This window comes from Leptodactylus fuscus, chromosome 1, assembly GCF_031893055.1.
Source record: "Leptodactylus fuscus isolate aLepFus1 chromosome 1, aLepFus1.hap2, whole genome shotgun sequence".
NCBI classification, from domain to species: Eukaryota; Metazoa; Chordata; class Amphibia; order Anura; family Leptodactylidae; genus Leptodactylus; species Leptodactylus fuscus.
Window position 1 is genome coordinate 121,005,380 of NC_134265.1, and position 24,927 is coordinate 121,030,306.

General features: G+C 40.6%; 1 protein-coding gene across 1 annotated transcript in view; it reads right to left on the reverse strand.

The window, feature by feature from the left end:
• Positions 1-24,927, reverse strand: part of KIAA1671 (KIAA1671 ortholog) — a 149,383-nt gene that overhangs the window by 73,020 nt on the left and 51,436 nt on the right. Inside the window, exon 5 of the mRNA XM_075276575.1 lies at positions 23,868-23,993. Within this exon, the coding sequence (XP_075132676.1) occupies positions 23,868-23,993 (126 nt within the window). The remainder of the gene's footprint in view (positions 1-23,867; positions 23,994-24,927) is intronic.

The following is a 24,927-nucleotide window of genomic DNA, read 5'->3' on the forward strand; positions in this document are numbered from 1 at the left end:
ATAGCAAAAAAGATCAGAGTGTTATTTATTTATTTTAAACTATATTAGGCCTGGTTCACATCTGCATTCGGTAATCTGGTCAGAGTCCGCACGGAAAACACTTCAATGCGGACTCCCCGAATGCAGATGTGAACCAGGCCTCATCCTGAGTAGGTCAGAAGACTATTCCTTACAGAGACATACAATAGCAGAACGGATGATCCCAAATATATATGGGCTTTCCCAGAACATAATGGCAAACATATTTCAACTACCCATTTATTCTTATGGTAGAGTTGGAAGGGACCTCAAGGGCCATCGGGTCCAACCCCCTGCGAGTGCAGGTTTTCCTAAATCATTCCAGCTATATGTTTATCCAGATTCCGCTTGAAGATTTCCATTGATGGAGCGCCCACCACCTCCCGTGGCAGCCTATTCCACTCTCTCACTACCCTCACTGTCAGAAAGTTTTTCCTAATGTCTAATCTGTATCTCTTTCCCTTTAGTTTCATCCCATTGCTTCTTGTACTTCCTTGTGCTAATGAGAATAGCGTAGATCCCTCTGCACTGTGACTACCTTTCAGATATTTGTAGACTGCTATTAAATCTCCCCTCAGCCTTCTCTTCTGCAAACTAAACAATCCCAGTTCTTTTAGCTGCTCCTCATAGGACATGGTTTGCAGACCTTCCACCATTTTGGTTGCTCTTCTCTGGACTTGCTCCAATATATCGATGTTTTTGTTGAATTGGGGCGCCCAGAACTGTACACAGTATTCCAGGTGTGGTCTGACCAGGGAAGAGTACAGCGGAATAATGACCTCTCTTGATCTAGATTCAATGCTTGTCTTAATACATCCCAGAATTTTATTCGCCTTTTTTGCAGCAGCACCGCACTGTTGGCTCATGTTGAATTTGTGATCTACTATTATTCCCAAGTCCTTTTCCCCTATGCTATCATTTAGTTCTATTCCTCCCATACTATATATGTTTTTTACATTTCTGTTACCCAGATGTAGAACTTTGCATTTGTCCCTGTTAAATACCATTTTGTTCGCCTCAGCCCATTGTTCCAGTGTCTAAGTCCTTTTGAATACACTCTCTCTCCTCTCTAGTGTTGGCTATTCCTCCTATCTTCGTATCATCTGCAAATTTTATGAGTTCCCCAATAATTCCATCGTCCAGATCATTTATAAAGATATTAAAAGTACTGGGCCCAGAACAGAGCCCTGCGGCACCCCGCTTTTGACTTTCTTCCAGTTCGATGTGTAGCCATTTAGTATTACTCGTTGTGCCCGATCATTAAGCCAGTTGTGAATCCACCTAACTGATTTTTTGTCAAAGCCATACTTAATCATTTTTTCAATAAGAAGGTTATGTGATACTTTATCAAATGCCTTACTGAAGTCAAGATATACTATGTCCACGGCATTCCCTTGGTCCAACCATTCAGTGATTTTGTTGTAGAAGGAAATCAGGTTAGTCTGACAAGATTTATTGGTCATAAAGCCGTGCTGGCTCTGGTTAATTAATGCCTTCCCATCCAGGTACCGAAGTAAATGTTCCTTGACAATTTGCTCAAAGATTTTTCCTGCTATCGAGGTCAGACTTACCGGCCTGTAATTTCCTGGATCGTCCCTTTTCCCCTTTTTGTAGATGGGGACAACATTTGCCCTTTTCCAATCTAAAGGGACCACTCCTGTTTCCCATGACTTACCGAAGATTATAGCAAGGGGTTCTGTTATTTCTTCTGCTATCTCTTTCAGGACTCTAGGGTGTAAATCATCTGGTCCTGGGGACTTGGTTTCCTTTAATTTGGCTAAGTGCTCTCTTACCAGACCTTTGCTTATAGTCAGCTTGGAGTCCTCCTTCCCCTCATCTCCATCACCATTAATGTCGATATTTCCATTAGTTTCTTGGGAGAAGACGGATACAAAATATGAATTTAGTAGCTCCACCTGCTGTTCCACCATGTTAACTGTTTCTCCTTTGTCATTCTTCAAGACTCCAATGGTCTCCTTCACTTTTCTTTTGCTTTTAACATATCCCCAAAATCCTTTTACCTTACTCTTTGCCTCTTTTGCAAGCTTCAATTCGTGTTCAGCCTTAGCTCCTTTGATGCTTGTCTTGCAGAGTTTGCAGACTGCTGTGTACTCTTCCTTAGGTATAGTTCCCATCTTCCACTTTTTGTATGTTTCCTTTTTCCTTTTTAGCAGATTATGTAATTTTTTGGTCATCCATCCTGATATTTTTAGGTGCTTCCCATTTTTCTTCCTTCTAGGTATTGTTAGTTCCTGTGCTTTAATGATTTCCCTACAGAAGATTTCCCACCCTTCATGTGCATTTTTGTGCTTAAGAATTTTGCACCATGGAATTCTGTAGACTGACCCTTAAGGCTATGTTCACATCTGCGCATGGGTCTTTGTCATTCAGGTCTGCAGGAATTTCCTCTCTGCCGATTTTCTGCCAATTCTGCAGTGCAAATGTGAACCTAACCCTAGTAAATAATAGTATTGATCATAATATAATAATTCTTGAGCATCTTATCCCTTATATTAGCTCTGTTATTCCTCCTAGAAATGTATAAATTAAAAATAGTATTACCAGTTGGGGGTATGTCCCTATAAAGTCCAGTCAGTGCCATCAGTGTGAGAGTACGTAAGTACACACTCCATTGACAAGGGCAATGTTAACACCCAGTTGTCAAATTTCTAGTAGCAAGAACCAAGGAAAAGCACGACATAGTGAGAGATTATTATACAAAAAGACTTTTCTGGCACAAAAAAAAAAAAAAGGTCAAACCAGGGGTTTGCGACCACAAACTAGTGTCAATCTAGGTGAATGGGCTGCTAAAGGATGTGTTTCATTTATAGTGAGGCGCGTGCCTGGTCATAAATGAAATGTCCACTAATTTTCCTGCCATTAGCTGTCTCCTTGCTTAATTGCTACTAGGAAAGTTCTGTCCTTAGAAACCAGCTGGCTCAAGACAGGAGTGGAAGGGGAGGGCCAGGTCTCTCTTCACAACTTCCAGATGTCGACACGCAGGTTTCCTTGTCTGTGCACTGATCAGAGAGGATTCTGGAGCTTCTCCCAGCTCAGAGTAAGTGTACCTTTTAGAGTAACACACATCCTCTAGTGGGGTAGGGGATAACAAGATCTGTGTGTATAACATAATAAGCTACAAACTAGAATGAAGGGTCAAATTGATCTGCAAACAAATACTTTTGAGTATCAAGGATGCCTCATATGTATTATGTTTCACAGCTATAGTTAGCATAGTAAAAAAAGACAATACAGAGATGGTTCAATGCCAGTCACTGATTGTAAAGGAAAGACAAAGTGACACGAGTCTAAAGGTGACCAAGTGACAGAGAACCAAGCTCCATGAATTATTGCATTCCTGCTGTCTGCAAGCTACTTCCTGTCCTCAGTGTTAGACTAGGGTGCCTAGGGCCTACCAGTAAATTTATTCTGGGGGCCAATAATACCTGTTTACAAAATTCCTAAACCTGAACTGACACACATTGGACTGTTGATGTACTGGAGACTGTCAGTAGCCTGCACACTAGCTTATCTCTTCAGGTGGAGCAAGCCAGGAATACAAATCATATGGAAGCAGCAAAACAGTGTAAGATGATTGGTGACAGCGACATAAAGACAGGGCTCAAGGAGAGAAGGTAATGGTAGCACTTTCTCTGTGTCTAGACAACTATATAGTAATAACATTGGTCATTTCTTGATTAATCTACCTGGTTTAGTTTACAGACTGGTTGAGATGCTGTGCACCATCTTCCTACTTGTATTATATATGTACTATGCTGTGCGCTACTCATGCAATGGTGGGCCACTCGGGCGCCCACCTTCACTCAGGGGCCCAATGGAGAATTCTCCTGTTCATCATAAGTTATTATGAGCCAAACACAATTTTGGCTTCAAAAACGTAGTTAAATTGTTGAAATGGATAGCCTTTTTTTTTTTTTTTTTTTTTTTTTTAAGTTAAGGAATGGAAAAAGGCATAACTGGAGGAAATGATAAACCATTCTGTACATTTCCATAATCATCCATGCTATTTTGCTGTTTTTGAAGCTGCCTGGTGTTGCTGCTGTTACCAGCTCCTTGGGTAGGCTATTCCATAGGTTCATAGTCCTTACAAAGAACAATCTGTGTTGCCTCTGGAGACAACCGCATCTAAAAAAAACCTGATCATGTAAACCAACCCCAATACTGATCATCCCAAAACATCATGTTTTTATATGGGCCTTGAGATAAAATAACTTTTCCACATTCACCGCTATAGGGGTCAAGTTATGTCAAGTGCTAGGTGTTAAATAGACTGAAACCTGCTCTGCCATTATCATCATCATCATCTATGGAGTACATTGAAAGCAATTCTATTTACAAATGCCTTGTAATGAACCTAAGAAGAATAGAATTACAGAACAAAACTGAATAATGATAGATGTTAATCCCATTTATATATTCTTATATTACAGCTTTACATGTACTGTATGCTAATGGTATCCACTTCTTTGCAGCACAAGAGGACGCCTACAGCAGGAATTTAACTGTGAATAGGGCACCACCTAGTGGCTTTTTTAGGTTTTACATTTTATGCTATATACCATATATGTGTGTTTTTAAACAAGTGGCTCTGTAGGCCCCTGCAGGTGCCCCCAATGTTGGCAGCTCCAGTTATTGTCCAATAGTGCAACCAGTGATATTACACTCCACTGCTATAACACCTCCTGTCATAGTACAAGAATGACTTACAAACTAGATACCGCTGTGGAGCATAGAAGCATACAGTCCTATGAAAAAGTTTGGGCACCCCTATTAATCTTAATCATTTTTTGTTCTAAATATTTTGGTGTTTGCAACAGCCATTTCAGTTTGATATATCTAATAACTGATGGACACAGTAATATTTCAGGATTGAAATGAGGTTTATTGTACTAACAGAAAATGTGCAATATGCATTAAACCAAAATTTGACCGGTGCGAAAGTATGGGCACCCTTATCATTTTATTGATTTGAATTCCCCTAACTACTTTTTACTGACTTACTGAAGCACAAAATTGGTTTTGTAACCTCAGTGAGCTTTGACCTTCATAACCAGATGTATCCAATCATAAGAAAAGGTATTTAAGGTGGCCAATTGCAAGTTGTTCTCCTATTTGAATCTCCTCTGAAGAGTGGCATCATGGGCTACTCAAAACAACTCTCAAATGATCTGAAAACAAAGATTGTTCAACATAGTTGTTCAGGGGAAGCATACAAAAAGTTGTCTCAGAGATTTAACCTGTCAGTTTCCACTGTGAGGAACATAGTAAGGAAATGGAAGACCACAGGGACAGTTCTTGTTAAGCCCAGAAGTGGCAGGCCAAGAAAAATATCAGAAAGGCAGAGAAGAAGAATGGTGAGAATAGTCAAGGACAATCCACAGACCACCTCCAAAGAGCTGCAGCATCATCTTGCTGCAGATGGTGTCACTGTGCATCGGTCAACTATACAGCGCACTTTGCACAAATAGAAGCTGTATGGGAGAGTGATGAGAAAGAAGCAGTTTCTGCACGTACGCCACAAATAGAGTTGCCTGAGGTATGAAAAAGCACATTTGGACAAGGCAGCTTCATTTTGGAAACAAAAATTGAGTTGTTTGGTTATAAAAAAAGGCGTTATGCATGGCGTCCAAAAAGAAACAGCATTCCAAGAAAAACACATGCTACCCACTGTAAAATTTGGTGGAGGTTCCATCATGCTTTGGGGCTGTGTGGCCAATGCCGGCATCGGGAATCTTGTTAAAGTTGAGGGTCGCATGGATTCCACTCAGTATCAGCAGATTCTTGAGAATAATGTTCAAGAATCAGTGACGAAGTTGAAGTTACGCCGGGGATGGATATTTCAGCAAGACAATGATCCAAAACACCGCTCCAAATCCTCAGGCATTCATGCAGAGGAACAATTACAATGTTCTGGAATGGCCATCCCAGTCCCCAGACCTGAATATCATTGAACATCTGTGGGATGATTTGAAGCGGGCTGTCCATGCTCGGCGACCATCTAACTTAACTGAACTTGAATTGTTTGTCCAAAATACCTTTATCCAGGATCCAGGAACTGATTAAAATCTACAGGAAGCGACTAGAGGCTGTTATCTTTGCAAAAGGAGGATCTACTAAATATTAATGTCACTTTTCTGTTGAGGTGCCCATATTTTTGCACCGGTCAAATTTTGGTTTAATGCATATTGCGCATTTTCTGTTAGTACAATAAACCTCATTTCAATCCTGAAATATTACTGTGTCCATCAGTTATTAGATATATCAAACTGAAATGGCTGTTGCAAATACCAAAATATTTAGAACTAAAAATGATTAAGATTAATAGGGGTGCCCAAACTTTTTCATAGGACTGTATATTCACTTGCTTAATGCAGAAATATGGATCTAGTGCAGTTATGGATGGGTACAATCCAGAAAAAACAGATTTATTCAAGTGCACTCAGGAACATGAATCCTGATGACATAATAGAAACCCTAAATGGAGCGTTTATGAAGGATTTTAAAGGGAATTAAAGTAACCTAGATCTTCACCAATGTTATCATTTTGGAGGACATTTTTTTCATCAGAGACATTCCAATAATAGTAAATTAGGGAACTGTAGTCTAAGCAATAAACCTGTTCCGCTAAGTATCTCCAAAATGCAAACAGAAGAACACACAGTCAATTTAGGATTTCACTTCTTACTATAAAACTTTTTGGTTTCCACAGTATATATACTGAGATCTCTGAGTTTATTAGTCTGTTAAAAACTTTATCCAGGAGTTCTTTTTTTAAAAAAAAAAAAAAAAAAAAGTTCACTTGGACTGAGGCGTCTTGTTCTTTTGTGAATACAATTGCAGATCAAGATCTAGGAAGGGCACAGGATGCTAGCACTTGGTTATGTCCTGTGGAATGCAATGGCTGTAACGTGACATGTTGAGGCCTTATCAGACGCTACACAGGCACCAACACCCAGTTAATCTGTTAGCCCACCCTTGTTTCCAAGTAATATATAAGGCTACAGCATTCTGTAAACATTGCCCTTTAGCTGACATGCATCATAGAAAAGTTACCACAAAATAAGAGATCCTTCCTGAATACAAAAAAAGCTTACAATTTTTGCATATTTCACGAAATACAAAGTTATTATGAAAGGAACTGCGGTTTCTTCTATTTCATGACCTAACCCCCTCAAGGTTAGGGAGGCACCAGGGCATAAGGTACTCCTATGATTATCCCGATTGTGGTATTGACTGCTAAACTGGTTCTCCTACAAAAATTGACAAATGCCTAACATAGCCGGGGGAAAGAGTCCAGCTTTATCTTTTGCTAGTATGTACAGTATGCTTAGAGGTACAAAGAAAGCCATTCCACAAAATCCTCTGCAAAATGGAAACAAAGTGATAACTTGGTCATTCAGGTCTTGTACAATATTACAAATTAGAAAGGATCACTGGGGTAGGTTAAGGTGCCAGGACTTATTACAGAAGAGATTGAGATACATAAGTAAAGAGTTGACCATGCTTCGAGGACAAGGATCATTTTTTTGGGTCTCATTTTTGTCATTATTATGGTTTATCTAATACTTCTGTATTCACTTTGTTTTGTTTAATGTACAAGAAAAATCTAAAGATTTTGAAAAAATTGTGGTAACAAATAAAAATCATAGCTTTCTTATGATGCTGTTAGTGTGGCCTCTGGGTTGTGGGACTTGATCGTTCCACTGCTCAAATGTCACCAAATCAATAGCAAAATTTTGTGTATGCAGTATGCTCATGCACACAGAGAATTAGCAAACAGCAAGGACTGCAAGAGAATGCTGCAAGGACTGCAAGAGCATGCTGCAAGGACTACAAGAGCATGCTGCAAGGACTACAAGAGCATGCTGCAAGGACTACAAGAGCATGCTGCAAGGACTACAAGAGCATGCTGCAAGGACTACAAGAGCATGCTGCAAGGACTACAAGAGCATGCTGCAAGGACTACAAGAGCATGCTGCAAGGACCAAGAACAGTAGCAGGATCAACTTCCTCGGGTGGCACACAGATGTTACCCGTGGGCTGTCCGTGCACCTGCAATCCCATTCATTCAAAGAATAGGAGCCGCAAAATCGGACAGGAGTAGGATCTGCTCCATATTTTGTGGCTTGGACTGTCGGCCCGGACACGGGACTGAGTAATTCACAGTCGTGTGCATGGGCTCACAGAAAGGAATGAATCAGTGTGCCATCCGGGAAAATCCTGGACAGTACACTAATCTAGCACACAATTGTGTGCAAGAGGCTTAAAACATAACTGCCTAAACTAGACACAATCTGTCACCCTATAAATCGCTTTCATTAGCTTTGTTTTTTTTCAGTACTCCAATAGAAGGTAATGTAAATAGCCATGTATGCAGCACCACTTCTCTATACACAATAGCCACTTCACCCCACTATAGAATGAGGTTTCCCAACAAAAATGACAGAACCTAGCTTAAGAGCCAGGCAAACACTTATCTGGCTGAAAATTATTCCTCTCAACCATAAACATGTAAGTACGGGTCCCTGCACAGACTGTCCCTATGCCAACTGTGTGGGGTGCACTCCTTTGCCAAGGGGAATGTCAACACCCAGTTGTCAATTTATTTCTGAATTTCTAGGAGAAATAAAGAAATTACACAATACAGAAGTGTAAACCAGGTGGTGTAGCATTGTTATTGTCCAGGGAATACAATTACTAAAATGTCAGAAGAGCAGACACAGTAGGTTCTCTCCAGCATCCTAGTTATTTATTTCTTTGGTTGTTTTGGATGTGTTTAGGCTGTGTTCACAACTACTACATTTAGGATTTTAGCAGGGGTACAGATTATTTAGTGTTATATACTGGTGCACACAGACATCCTTATGGAGGCATGGACCAGAGATAGCTGCCATGGTTCTATTATGAATAGAATCCATGATGCCAGTGTTAAAATATCCTAATAGGATGAAGAAATAATGTGATAAATGTACAGTGCAACAAGGGGCAGGCTACATTTCTTAGCACTTTCATTCAGGTTGTTAGGAAAAGTAAAGCTAAAAATGGCATTTTTATTTATTTGATTTTTTTTGTAGATTATGAGCCCCACATAGAGCTCACAATGTACATTTTTCCTATCAGTATGTCTTTGGAATATGGGATGGAAATCCATGCAAACACGGGGAGAACATACAAACTCCTTGCAAATTTCTTTATGCCCTCGGCAGGATTTGAACACCAGGACTCAAGTGCTGCAAGGCTGCAGTGCTAACCACTGAGCCACCGTGTGGTCCCCGACATTTTGATTTTATACCAGGTCATTGGCATTACAAGAGAGATGGTATACACTGATCTCCTTGGATTTCTCATGACCAGTTAAGCAGGTTTTCTCCATAAAAGAGACAAGGCCCTCACAACACAGAGAGAAAACAATGCCTACAGGTTACCATCTTCACACACAGAAGTAATATGATATTAACAAAACAGGATGAAGTAAAGGAAGCTTAATGTTCCATTCTGTCCACCTGTCACACCATCACTCAGGCATAAACATGTATATTAGTCACAACTTTGCACCAGGATAACACAACCATACCCATAGTATGCTCGCGGGAGGAATTACATTTAGATATAACAGTGATGATGTGCCTAGTATTTTAATGTTTTTGTACTATTATTACATACAACCTTACTATTGCAGTGCCATGCCATGTCCCATTATGTAACTTGTTTGCTTGCAGATGCTTATAAGGGAAAGTTGGGCATACACATTGCTGGGCAAACCCACCGATTTTGGCAAGGTTAGCTGATAGACATGAAGGGTGTCTGACTACATCAGACATACTGTGTTGGGTGAGGGGTGGCGAAATAGTCGTTTGCTGAACAAGGTTTTAGCTTACACCTAAACAAACAATAACATATTTGCAGAAACTGGGTAACCCCTTTTATCCTGGTTGTCCAGGATTACAAAAACATGGCTTCTTTACCGGTCCATAGCTTCTGTGTGTGTAGTATTGCAGCTCAGCGTCATTCACTTCAATAGAATGAGCTGCAATACCAGAAAGAACCTATGCCCAGGTGTGGTTCAGGTTGTGAACAAACCCTCCCCCCCCCCCAAAAAAAAACAAAACAAAAAAAAACAAACAAAAAAACGACAAAACGTTTTTGTCCTTCCCTCCATTTGCAAATGTCATGTTATGAACAATATCTAGTGCAATAATCTTACTACCTGCATTATTCACGTACTGTCAAACTCTTCCTAGGTCCAGTGTTATGTGACCCCCAACCAGATTGTCCAAATTCTAAAGCATTTGCTGGCCAAAATGGAAGTTCTCCTATTTATTTCTATGAGACACTAAAAGTCAGTTTTTTATGGCTGAATGGGGAAACTGACTTTCGGTCCACATTTCACATAATGTAGGATTTAAGACTGGGGGATTACATGGTGCAATGCCCGACCGAAATGAATGCAGAAAACAATTATTTTTTTACACTCACTAAATCACATTTACAAATTAAGTGGGGACTGAACAACTTTTGCTGAAAGTATATAATATCCATGTTTAGGCTAATAAATACACCAACATTTTAGCCCTTTCTAAAGGTAAATTAAAACTGACAGCACAACCTGACAAAATGTCATCTCGTCTACAATACTTGTACATTACAGCAGTTAAATTAAAGGAAAAGTACATCTTTAATATGAATTTAACAATGCTATTAGAGAAGGGTATACTGTGAATATCTATACTATAAATGAAATATCAGAAGCATTGCTGTTAGTGACGTAAATGTGAATATTATACTATTAAACAAGACATAAAAAAGTAATAAAGGACCTCGTTTTCAGAACCTTGAATGCCTTTTGCTAAAATCAGATAGATAAAGTAGATAGATTATAGGTAGCAATATGTAGTCGCAGGAATTACACCAGTGATCAGTTACGCCTCTCAGATTACAAGGTGCGCCGCGCAATATTGTATTCATACTGTTGTAATAAACTGTCTATGTAAAAGCTAAATTCCCAGAAGACAGAAGAATTAACAAGAACACATCTGATACCCCACTTCATTCGTTCTCTTACCCAAGTTGTCTGGAAGCATTTGAACATTTGAGGCAGGTAGTAATAGTCCATATTCTTAGGACACTACACAGACCAGGTCATTATAGCATTAGCTCAGTTTGTAGAATGGCATGTATAATTCACAGGTTCCCCCGCAGCACAGACACTTCCTCTCTCATCAGCACACCACAGGCTGCTCATGTGACCGACCTTACAGTATCTATTAGACCGCTGGCTGGAGGAACTCTGCATCCACGTTGTGATGGCATGTAACAAGAAACTGTTACAGTATCCTAGGAGCCACCTTATGTCATCTACAGCAACTCCCACTTCTATCTGTAGTTACTTTGGCAATTGTCATATACTTAAACTAAAGGATGGAAAAATTAAAAAGCTCACTATTAAAGAGACACAGAAAATGATACCTTATGATCTACAAACACAAACATGCGTTAAAAGAAGCTTATGCATATATAGTTTTATGTGTGTGTGAGAATCAGCCACATCCGCATATAAATATGCATCATTTTATTATGATATTGGTTAATATTATCCATTGGCCAGCATCTCTGTACAACCAAAGACGACCAAAACAAGTGATATTTTGTGCACTCAGAATAATGGGGTTTTTTTCTATAAGACTTCGGTTATAGATTGCATAATTATTTATGGTTTTCTTTTAGTATTTATGCTTGCAGGTTTGCGTACTTATAATTTTTGGTTTTTTATTGTCATCTTTACATAGAATAAAACTAAAATAAACCGAGGTAAGCTGGAAAATAGAGAAGGGAAAGAAGAAGAAGAAGATGTGGGAGCAGTAACCTAGAAATGAGAATTCAACTGTTTATTTATGTATTTTTCGGACTATAAGACGCACTTTTTTCCCCAAAAATTTCGGAGGAAAATGAGGGTGCGTCTTATAGTCCGAATGTGGGGGGAGGAGCGGATTTGCAGCATGGCCGCGCTACTGCCACTGCTGGTTTTCTGCAGCGGCAGGAGCGTGACAATCTGCAGGCCCCGGCAGCTAAGACAGTCCCTGGCATCTGCCGGTCTATTACAGCAGATGCCGGGGAGTGTCTTAGCTGCCGGGGCCTGCAGATTGCCACGCTCCTGCCGCTGAAGAAAACCAGCGGTGGCATGCTGTAAATCCGCTCCTCCTCCGCAGGTCCCGGCAGTTAGTTAGCCCCGGGGCCGGTCCCCCCCAGCCCCATACCTTTAGTGATGCAGGCCGGCTCCTGCACGGCGAGGCCGCAGGAGCCGACCTGTTCCGATGACAGCTGGGAGCCTAATGAAGGCTCCCAGGCCTGTCATAGCTATACATTACTATCGCGGCTGGTCTATGACACTCCGCGATAGTAATGTATAGAATCTCCCATAGACGGCAATACACTTGTATTGCAGTCTATGGGACTTGCAATCAAATGACTGCAGGTTCAAGCCCCCTAGGCGGGGGATAATAAAATGGTAAAAAAAAAAAAAAAAAAAAAAAACTTAATATAATAAAAAATAAAATAAATAAAAGTTCACCTCCTTTCCCTAGAATACATATAAAAGTATAACATTACTGTGAAACATACACATTAGGTATCCCTGTGTCTGAAAATGCCCGGTCTACTAATAGTTTTATGTACAGTGAACGTCAAAATCAAAAGTGCTAAACCGCCGGGTTTTTCTCTCTGTTTTGCCTCTGAATTAAATAATAGGTGATCTAAGCAATAAACATTTCCCAAAATGGTATAACTAAAAAGTACACCTGGCCCCACAAAAAAAATGCCCTATACATCCCCGCACAGCTGCAGGGTCACCTGTCAATGTGGCCTTGCAGCTGTTCCAAAACTACAACTCCCATACATTAAATATTTTACCATTTTTTGCCTGAAAATTTTATTTTCCCTATTTTTCTCCTCTAAAACCTTAGACCTGCGTCTTATAGTCCGAAAAATACGGTAAGTATCTGGACAAGCAGAGAATGGCTTACTAGCAATGCCATTAGTAAAGGAAGATATGCCTGGAAGCTGCATTATGGTAGGACTGGAGTGAATGTCTCTCAATAGGAAAGAAAAAAAAAATATATATATTACAGTATGAATTATAATAAAGAGAAACACAACATTCATAGTATTATGGTAGTGGTAGTTTCAGAACAGATGGAGTGCCGACAGTTGCTGATCCTTTCTTTATTCATGAATGGGTTAATAACAATGGCAGCGTGTGTTAAAGCAGTTCTGTCGAGTGTATTTTGTTCACTCTAAACTGGACCTTGCTTCAAGTAGTGACTGTGTCCCTCACTAAACTTTGTGTTGCTGAAAAGTTATAAGCTTTTAAGGACCTAATGTAAATTGTACTGTAATTGTCACAGGGTTGGGGAGCAGCTTCATCTAGTCATGTAGTTATCATACTAAATTACAACCTGTGAGGCCCGCAGATGTCAGCCTGATACCATACCTGATAGTAGCAGACATGTCAGTCACGCCACACAGGGTGCAATTTAGTGTAATGACTGCGTGACTAGTCGAAGCCTTTGAATAAAAGCCTAGGTCCATTTGAGATCTGTATGCACAAGATCTTACTAATGACTGAGTTCAAAATGAACACAGACCTCTATCCAAGTACTTCATAGAAAGGTGGAAGCTGATGTATGGCCGCCATTTTTAATTGTGTTGACATTCTCAGCCCCTGGCAGTGTTTAATTGTATCTTTGCACTAAGTACTCTTATAGATCACTAACTACACTAATTCCAAGAAAAGGGAAGGATATGCTGTATAAAAAGCCACTCACTGACTACTTATTCTGCACTTCATTTTCTCCAAGGTGGCACAGAGGAAAAATCATAAACTGAACTTTCTGGTTAACTTGCGTGAGCAAAGGGGGACACATGTATGTTAAAACTGGTATTTGGCCATTAGAGAGCAGAAAAATCCCCCCCCCCATCCTTTCAGAAATAGCGGCACTCTTGTTCACTGGCCATGTCTGGTACTGCACATCCGGTCCAGATAATTGCAATACAAGGCACACCCTATAGTCAAAAGTGACACAGTTTCTGTGGAAAAAAACAACAATGCTGCTATGTAATGTTAGACTCACCCAAGATAGATGAAATACAGTATGTATGTTCTAAAGTGCAAAAATAAAGCAACTGAAAAGAACCTATTATGTTCAACATATTCAATAGACTAAAAATACAAACAGGATACAAAAAGCCACATTAGCAGGAAACAAAATACAACGTAGGTTGAAACACAAACTAGTCGCCGACTGAATGGCTAAAACCCAAAAGTCTGAGTGTTTAAATGATCATCTTTAAAGGGAATCTGTCACTATGTTTTAACCCACAAACTGCGGTAACTTTGGAGAGGTACAACACAACAAATGTCATACATGTTATTTTTATCTTGGTTCTAACTGGCATTCTCTTACAGTCAGACAGAAAAGCATCTTATAGAGCTGAAGCTGAAGGGGTCCTCTCTGTTATATCGCAGATTACCAGGTATACATTAGAATACAGTGCACTGAACCTATAGGGGCAGGGCCCTCAATCCCACTGTATCAGTTGGTCACTGTTAGGCCTGGTAAAAATTTCAGCAATTCGTTCATGGAGTCTGCTTGGTAAACCCCCCGAATGGAATACCGAACGCATTAAAAAGCAGTGAGTAATGAAAGCACACGGACCACATAGACTATAATGGGGGTTGGTGTGTCTGCACGAATCATGTGGAAAGTAAACTACCGTATATACTCGAGTATAAGCCGACCCGAATATAAGCCGACCTCCCTAATTTTACCACAAAAAACTGGGAGAACTTATTAACTCGAGTATAAGCCGAGGGGGGGGGGGGGGGGCAGCAGCTACTGGAAAATTTAAAAAAATTAAAATGGTCGGAGTTTTTGGGTGCAGCAGATGCTGGGTGCTGGGGAAGTAGAGGGGGTGTTTTGGTTGTCTGTCTGCCCCTTCCCTGAGCTTGAGGGCAGTTTTTTTTTCCCCCACTTGGAATTCAGCCTGGGTGAATATAGGGTATTCGAGTATATATGGTAGTTCTTGAAGTACTTTTTTCTCAGCAAGATTCATGTGGACACTGCGCGGAAAACACACAGACACCATTATAGTCTATGAAGTCTGTGTGATTTCTTTGCAAAATGCTTTTTAATGCGTTTAATGTCCCCAAGCGGACTCCCCAAACGGAGTACCGAACACAGATATGAACCAGGCCTATGAGCTAGCATGTAACCTTCCAAGGGGCAAATATTTTAAAAAGTTGGACAGATTTAAAAACAGACAATTATTTAGAGGCACAGTATCAATCAAATGATGCATCACTTAACACTTTGGAACCGGTGAAAGATTCTCTTTCCTGTACTACCATGTAATATTAGCCACAAATAAAACGAAAATGAAATTCCCTTGATCCAACGTCTAATAATCCATACGATTAGTACAATGTAAAGTATAAACTAGAGAACAGAGCACTAAACTATAAGGCTAAGTTCACACGTGAAAAAAGCTAGCTGATTTTGTCACTGATTTTTAAGCCTCGCTTTTTTTGGACGCTGTTTTTGACGCTTTTTCGGTCGCTGTTTTTTTGAAGCTTTTTTTTTCCCCAGCCCATTTTTTAACTAGCCAGCCCACTGGGCATGGCCAAAACCAACCCCTTTTTGTCTGTAGGCGCCATTTTAGCACACATCTCCAACTGAGCAGAGCTCACTGCTACTTCATAGCAAGCTGCTATCTTTGATATCAAAAAATAAAATTTCCTGGAGAGAAGGGAGCCCAATGAATGCTGCTGTATCCAGATGTGCTGTGCTGTGATGAGTACTGTCACAAAATGGCTGCAGGAAGCAGCCAACACCCATGGCCACTCCTCTGGGATGTCACTTCCAAAAGTGTGATAAAAAACAGCTAGCTGTTTCAGTCGCTGTTTTTGCCAAAACAGCTGCAAAAAAAAGCGACCAAAAACCGCTAGCTGTTTTTTCAGCGCCCAATAGACTCCAATTCATTTTTTCAGGCGGAAAACGCCTGAAGAAAGGTCATGTCGCTTCTTTTTCTGCTAGCAAAAAAAGCTAGCAATAAAAAAAGCTAGCAGAAAAAAAAAAGCTAGCAATTCACATAGGGCTCCATTTTATGGAGGCTGATTTGGCCGCGAAATCAGCTGTCAAAATCAGCGTCCATGTCCCCGTGTGAACTAGCCCTAAGACTTCTGAATTCACGTCATATTTTATTCTTCGTTAGAAACAAACCATTTTTTTTTACTGTACTATATGACCATGTTCACATACGGTGAAAAAAAGGTGTTAAAAAAAAGGGTCATGCGTATAAAACATGTCTTGCCACACTGGTCTATTCTCTTTATTCAACAAAAAGCATGTACACACTCCCACTCCCTCACAAAAGTCGCTCTTTTGATCTTTATTCAGTAGACGCTGTTGGAGAGCAACTCAAAAATGTGTGTACAGCATAATACAGCACGTCCACATACAGGGGTATAAACCTGCTCTAGACGCTAAACTAATGCTAAGCATTGCTTATGAAGTTATTGTAGCAGCCATGACATGTTACGTCTTATAAAGGCAGCTGCACGGTGACTGCTCCGAGCTTCAGTCCTGAGGGATAAATTCTTAGAAATTATGTTATATAAGCTTTCTGCTGCTTACACTGCCACCATGTGGAGATATTACAGAGCGTGTCTTCACCTACAGACAAAACTCACAATGCAGAATGTGACTCACAAGGTGGTTTCCATTGTACTCATAGACTAAACCACTGCTGCAATTTCTTAGCATCAACCATGGCTGCAAAAGTGACAACCACAGGTCAGATGACATGAAAAAGAAGGAACCTGGAGTGTGACCGTATTCTCAACTCAAGAACATTACAGAGAAAACAACTTAGTTCTATAAATGTATCCAAGTTGTGCTTCGTACCAGAGTCAAGCAAAACATAGAGTACAGTGGACAGAACTAGGTCAGGCAAACCACTATGTTAATATTTTAACTGTAAGAGTACTCCGTGCATAAGATCGCCATTACAGGGGTCTACATTAAACAGTGGTTATGGCCTTTTCTAAATGAAATAATAGTTAACATTCCTCTGAATACAGTAATCTGTAGACATGGCTGGCCACAGCAGCATCAAATGCATTTCTGACTCCAGGGATCATTATTTAAACCAGAATCTATCACTTCACAACAAAGGCCTAAAACTGCAAGGATTTATTACCTTTTACAAAACCATGGTATATGGGTAGTTTAAAGGGATCCTATCATTAAAACTCAATTTTTTGTCCCTGACAAGTAGGCATAGCCTTAAGAAAGGCTATTCTTCTCCTACCGTGCTCCTATGTCTTCTCCGTGCTGCCGTTCGGTATAATTCCCAATTTTGTCGGTATGCAAATGAGTTCTCTCGCAGCACTGGGGGCGGGCCCCAGCACTCAAACAGCACTGGGGTTATCCCCAATGCTGTGAGAGAACTCTCCAACGTCGCCTCCATCTTCTTCAGGAACGGGTCTTCTTTGCGTTTTCTTCCAGCGCCAGCTTCAAACTTCTAGGCCTTGGGCAGCTGACTGCACATGCCTGCCGGCCACAAGAAAATGGCCGCTTACAATACTGTGTAAACAGCCACTTTCTTGTGGCCGTCAGGCATGTGTAGTCGGCTTTGCCCTAGGCCCGAGACCTAGAAGTTTGAAGCCACAGCCGGAAGATGACACAGGGAGAGGCTGTTCCTGAAGAGGATGTAGGCGGTGCTTGAGACTTCTCTTGGAGCACTGAGGACGCCCCCAGTGCTGTTTGAGCTCTGGGGCCCACCCCCAGTGCTGCGAGAGAACTCATTTGCATACCGACAAAAACGGGATTTAAACTGAACGGCAGCACGGAGAAGACATCTAAAGGTAGGAGAAGAATAGCCTTTCTTAAAGCTATTCCTACATGTTAGGGACAAAAAAAAATTGAGTTTTAATGATAGGATCCCTTTAAATTACATAAGTAGTAAATGAATGGCCCTGGGCGGAAATGGAAATACATTTAGTATGTGAAAGAGAGAATACCACAGCGCTCATGAGAGATCAACACTATGAGTCCATAACACCTTTTTTGTATAGTAGGTCAGTTGGGTGTTCACATCAAGGCTGCATACACACATAAAAGTGTTTGCTGCAGATTTTTGGTTTCAATCCTTTCATTGAATATATATATATATATATATATATATATATATATATATATATATATATATATTGTATTACTGCAGTCACATAAACTAGGATATGCTGAAATGCCAGAAACAGCACACAGACAAGGTCTTAAAGAAGGTATGATCCAATTCAGTAACCGATTGGCTGCATCACGCCTGGTCACCTAACATGTATTCTACCCATAAAGCAAACTGGTGCCAAGCCTGCTTATTTTGGCACAATCAAAAACCTACATATGGGCCTCCTGGCAGATGAAGCTGAGGAAGGAAGAACTGGGTATGTAGAATTTACTTTGTTCCCAGGAAAGTTAAGCCACAGCATCAGAGGCTTATCTCCTTCTTTCCATTTAGAATACATGCTCAGACTAGTGTAAGTGTGCACACATATAGGAAGGAAACGGTGGAGTAACTTTAGGCAGAATGCTGGCTCAGCAGGTAGCTATCCCTCCCAACTACCCATATTAAAGGTATATGTGAAGGTTTCATCTCTGGCCTGTTAATAGATAGTAAGTGGAACAACATCTAAAAGTAGTGATAGCAGAAGTAGTTATATTAGGAAATTCCTCTCTAAACAATATACTTACATAGGTTTGCACAATAGCTACAAAGGTAGTGGTGCACGGAAATTAATGATCTCTCTACTTCTATATGACAAAGCAACAAAACTATTACATTTTACATATTTTACTAAAACGTGGCTAATTTTCTACGGTATTAAATTTGATGCCTAGTGAATTGCCCCTCTAGTAATAAAGCCAAAAGCTACAACCTATGTGGAAAAATATTGGAACATACTGAGTGCTTTACATTAATCTGAATTGCTCTTCTAAAGAAAAATTAACCTTCAATGATGCTTGACTCTAATTCCTCTGAAATAGATAATTTCCAGTGTACTTGCTTTTTAAAGGGATCCTATCATTCACACACTATTTTTTCTAAGTATCACGACGGAAGCCACTGCCAGAAGAAGAGGCTGAAGATGACGCTCCTGACGAAGATGGAGGCGGCGTTGGAGAGAGTTCTCTTGCAGCATTGGGACGCCCCCAGTGCTGCGAGAGAGCTAATTTGAATACCAACAAGAATCGGGATTGTAGGCGAACGGCAGCACGGAGAAGACAACGAAAGGTAGGAGACGAATAGCCTTTCTTAAGGCTATTCCGACATGGTACCTAGAAAAAATAGTGTGTGAATGATAGGATCCCTTTAAGTACAAAAACAGAAATGACATATTTTAGGGTAAGTCATATCACAAGATCCTTTAGTCAGTGGCTGAGCTTCAGAAGCAACACAGAGAACGTGTCACCCGAGGATATTCGCAGAAGGAATTCCAGTACGGACGTGAAGGGAAGTCCACCATTATCTAGGGGGTCCCATCCACAACAACCATGTTAATTCACAGCAGAAATGCTAATAAAATTGATTAATTGCAGTTCAATACACATCAAGTCACCCCAATTGCTTTAATTTATTCAAGCTTTAAAGGGGTTAACCAAGTTTTTAAAATGGAGGGCTTCTCTTTAGGCCATTCATTTTCCAGTCTAAGGGTGCATTCACACTACTGATACGCTGCCTGATTCTGAACGTTAAAACACGTTCAGAATCAGCGTGTATAAAGCAGCTCCATTCATTTCTATGGGAGCCGGCATACGAGCGCTCCCCATAGAAATGAATGGGCTGTTTTTTTCACTACGAGCGCTCCCATTGAAGTGAATGGGAAGCGCTCGCGTGTACGGCTCGGAATGAGCAGAGCTAGCCGTACACGCGGGCACTTCCCATTCACTTCAATGGGAGCACTCGTAGTGAAAAAAGCAGTCCATTCATTTCTATGGGGAGCGCTCGTATGCCGGCTCCCATTGAAATGAATGGGAACTGCTTTATACGCGCTGATTCTGACCGTGTTTTAACGTTCAGAATCAGGCAGCGTATTAGTAGTGTGAATGCACCCTAAGGCCCGGTTCACATCTGCATTCTGGTTTCCGTTCACCGAGTCCGCTTGGGGACTCCCCAAACGGAAACCTATATGCATTAAAAAGCGGTTAGCTAAGAAACCGCACAGACCCCATAGACTATAATGTCGTCCGTGTGGTTTCCGCTTGGTGTCCAAACGAATCAAGTGGAGAGAAAAGTACCGAGAGCAGCACTTTTCTCTCTGCATGTTTCGTGCGGAAACCACACGGATCCCATTATAGTCTAGGGGTTTGCGGTTTTCCTTAGGTAACCGGTTTTTAATGCGTATAGGTTTCCGTTCGGGAAGGGGGAGAGAAGTCACCAAGTGGACTCCCCAAACGGGAGCCATTCATTGTTTTCATTGCTCTATACAGCACCATTCAAATGATTGGCACAATGCTGTAATATCAAGCATAACCACAACTACATCTATGCTTCACTTCAGACTGCCACTGCTTGGATTCTGCTCAGGTTCAGAAATCTGCACATAGACACTGATATAAATAGGCCAAAGTGCTAGATACACTATAAGGTAGATCTTACTTATAGACTAGATCACATTAAGTAAATCAGAAGACTCAACAGTGAACTTTAAAATCTTGAGGCAGATAAAGCCTGAAGGGCAGATGTATGTGATCAGCAGTTCTCGCTGCCTGTGAGCTGATGACTTCTGATTTATGACCTGGTTTTATAATCACAGTTCAAAGGATGATCTCTGTAATGAGAACAAGCCCCAAAGCCCTGCAGCAAATATACTGCAAGTCAGGAATTAAAGTGAACCTGTCCTCCAAACAAGTACTTACAAACAACCCCTATCCTAATCCTTGCAGATTTACTTTCTTGCTTCTCTGCCACACCGGAGATATGGTAACATGGTACCAGGTCATTCATAAAATAAAAAAATCCCACTTATGCTGAGGAAGTGTAGTCGATTCAGATGTAGAAGTGCACACGAATAAGATGCATCTTGCCCACACTGCTGGCAGTCTGCATGTTACTGAAAAAACTAATTCTTGCAGAAAACAAAAGAGGTCCTGTTGATTTCTAACTTGAGACCAGCAGGGGGAGTAGTGTTTAATCTTTTTACCTAGTACAGACAAAAGGATAAAAGATATGCAAATCTATTCTCCTGGATGGAATTAGGAGAACAGAGTGCACTCTGTACACCACCCTATAGAGGGCAGCATCCTTAACATCATGAACGAATCAGTTATAAAGTCTTTTAATCATAATGTGGATTTAATTGCTAAATCAGTATTTCTGTCCCAAAAGGAACAGATTCCCAGCTATGGACAGCGCTGTTTCGGCCTATTGGGCCATCCTCAGCACAGCGTAGGGATACTGATTTAGCAGAGTGAGAGACTATAGACCAGGGTATGGGGCACTCGTCCACATTAGGGAGAGTGTGTGCCTACATAGGCAGTACGGAGACTTACAAGTCATTCCTGCTCCGCTAGGGATTATGGGTAAAAGATATGCAAATCTATTCTCCTGGATGGAATTAGGAGAACAGAGTGCACTCTGTACACCACCCTATAGAGGGCAGCATCCTTAACATCAGGAGCAGGAATGACTTGTAAGTCTCCGTACTGCCTATGTAGGCAAACACTCTCCCTAATGTGGACGAGTGCCCCCATACCCTGGTCTATAGTCTCTCATTCTGCTAAATCAGTATCCCTACGCTATGCTGAGGATGGCCCAATAGGCCGAAACAGCGCTGTCCATAACTGGGAATCTGTTCCTTTTGGGACAGAAATACTGATTTAGCAATTAAATCCACATTATGATTAAAAGACTTTATAACTGAGTCGTTCATGATGTTAAGGATGCTGCCCTCTATAGGGTGGTGTACAGAGTGCACTGTGTTCTCCTAATTCCATCCAGGAGAATAGATTTGCATATCTTTTACCCATAATCCCTAGCAGAGTAGGAATGACTTGTAAGTCTCCGTACTGCCTATGTAGGCACACACTCTCCCTAATGTGGACGAGTGCCCCCATACCCCAGACAAAAGGAGTCACCCATTCCAAAGATATAAGTAGCGTTAATGAAAATTAGGGTATACAAGACAAGTGAGATGAGGTCTTAGTGTGCTGTAGGTCATGCAAAGTTACTGTCCACTTACCTAGTAAACCCTAATTTACATCAGCAATAAAATGGCTTATAGCTTTGGAACAGCTGAACAGATTTGGAAAAACAATATACCAAAACGCTTATGGTGAAAGTGATCAGTCATCTGCCTTTTTAGATCTGGTGACAGGTCCTTTTTAAAGCTGGACCCATGTGAAAAAAAACCATAACTTTTACAGTCTCTGCAAAGTGGATGGGATTACATTGCGGAAAAATATGCGTAGCACACATGCTGAAGTTTCCAAAACTGTCACGGTTTTGGAAATCACAGCATGTCAATTGCCTATGGAAATGCTGGTGGTTTCACTATAGGTATAAGGGTCCATTCACATGGAGTTTTTTGGCGCTGATTTTGACGCTGAATCTGCGTCAGAATCCACGTGGAAAGAAAGCCTTCAATGGGTTCCTTTTTCTTGATGTCATGGGAGGCTATTTTTCCACGTGGATTCTGATGCAAACTCAGCGCCAAAAAAACTCCATGTGAATGGACCCTTATGGAAGCATCCTGCTATATGGAATCTTAGGTAAGGCCCCACGGGCCGTATCTGCAGCACTAAAGCGCTGCGAGAAGAACCGCTACGTGAACGCATAGCGGTTGTTTCCACAGCGCTTTTAAGAGAAAGTTCACAGAGTTTTCCTCTGCAGACTTTCTCTTAAAATTATATCTACGGGAAAGTCGCCGGTGTTTCCGTAGATATAATTGACATGCTGTGATTTGCTAAGCCGCAACAGCTTTTCAAATCGCAGTGTGTCCGCGCTGCGATCTTTTCCGTAAAGTGGGGATGGGAGTCGTATGAATCCCATCCACTTTGCCTGCACTGTACAACGCCGCAATTTTTCCCACGGCGTCTCTGCTGTGGGCAAATCGCGGGGTTTCCGGTCTGTGGGGCCCCAGCCTAAAGGGTTTTTTTTCCCATCATGGGCAACCCCATTCACAATACAGGTGCTGCAGCAAACGCGAAAAGAAGTAACCAGTGAAACATTTTCCTTGCAGAAAAACTAGTATAATTGGGAATTACTAGTATAATTGGGAATATGTACATTGCTGTCTTCACAACCCTTAAGCAACATGCTACATCCATTACTATCTACATTGGTAATTCTAACCACATTCCTCTACATTTGTTTGCAGAACATACAGCTACAACGGAGGACCACAACAGGATGTAGCGTGCTGGGATCATATCCCATTATGGAGTCAAAGTTTTCTAATTATCAGTAAAACAAATACTAAACATACTGGATGTTCCAAAAATTCATTTCCCATGAGAATTGTGTTTTTTGGAGGGAAAAACTACTAACAATTACCAAGACTGTACTAAGATCTTAAAACTATAAGTAAAGTCCCACATTTTCTACACATATGTAAAACAAATATAATGTATGTAATAGGCTTTCCCTGCATAAGAACATTTCGCACGTACAGTATTTTTTATATTAAAAAACACATGAAAGCACATCAAAATAGTAGGCATAATGCCAAAATATTTAAGAAAACATGTAAGTCTGAATGTAGGTAAAAATCCCACCTCATTTGAGCTCATTTTATACTCTTTGGAACGATATAGACTCTTTCTTTGAGAGATATCTGTTCCAATCTCCATCTCTCGTATTCTTGTTGGTCGTTGCTTAATTTCCTCTGTTTTGTAAAATTCCTACAAAAGAAACACATTTGTAACATAACTTATTACATATCTTATACAACTCGTAACATTGTGTGTGTGTATCTATATATATATTATACACACACAACTCCAAAAAGGTAAGATAAGGGGAAGTTCACACTGACAGTCATCAGTGTCTGTAGCTATTGTCCGTTACAAGATTTTAGCAACAGACACTAGCTGAACCGTCAGTAATCCGTTAAAATTTCCATCCATTGCGATGGGATTTTATCTTGTGTCCGTTTACACACAATCCCTCAGAAGCCTTTTTTTCCCAGGGGATAAAAAAAAAAAAAAAATCCTACGTGCAGGACATTTGTGTCAGTTTGAAAAAAAAAACGGATTCTAGACGGAAGGCAATAGTCCGTAATTTTTTTTTTTTTAACATTGAAGTCTATGGGCAACGACCTATAACAGACAAAAACTGATAGCCATCAGTTAGTATCCGTTATTTTGTGTTCGTTTTCTGCGCATGCTCAGAAAGCAGAAAATCAAAACAACGGACAGTATTAAAAAAAAAACGGATGCTAGTGTGTTTGGTTTTTTTTATTGATCCATTAAATGGATCAGCTAAAAAAACAGACATATTAACATCAGTTAGTGTCCATTAATGTCTGTTATGATATGTTTTTTTATCGGACACCTTCATAACAGAATAGTGTGAACCCTGTCTCAGATAAGATAATGCTTTAATAGTCCCACCATGGGAAAATTCAGTGTGTTACAGCAGCAGACCACTTTGAGAAACTCCTCCTAATCTCTTAAAGATCCAGCTTATTTCGGCCTTAAGGACAAAGAATCATTTTAGGATACAAGCAACTTATTGATCGCTTTGGAATCCTTTTTTTGGATGGCGAGATAAACAAAAATGTTGATTTTGGCATAATAGTGTAAAAATACTATATTTCAGGTTGTTACAGAGGTG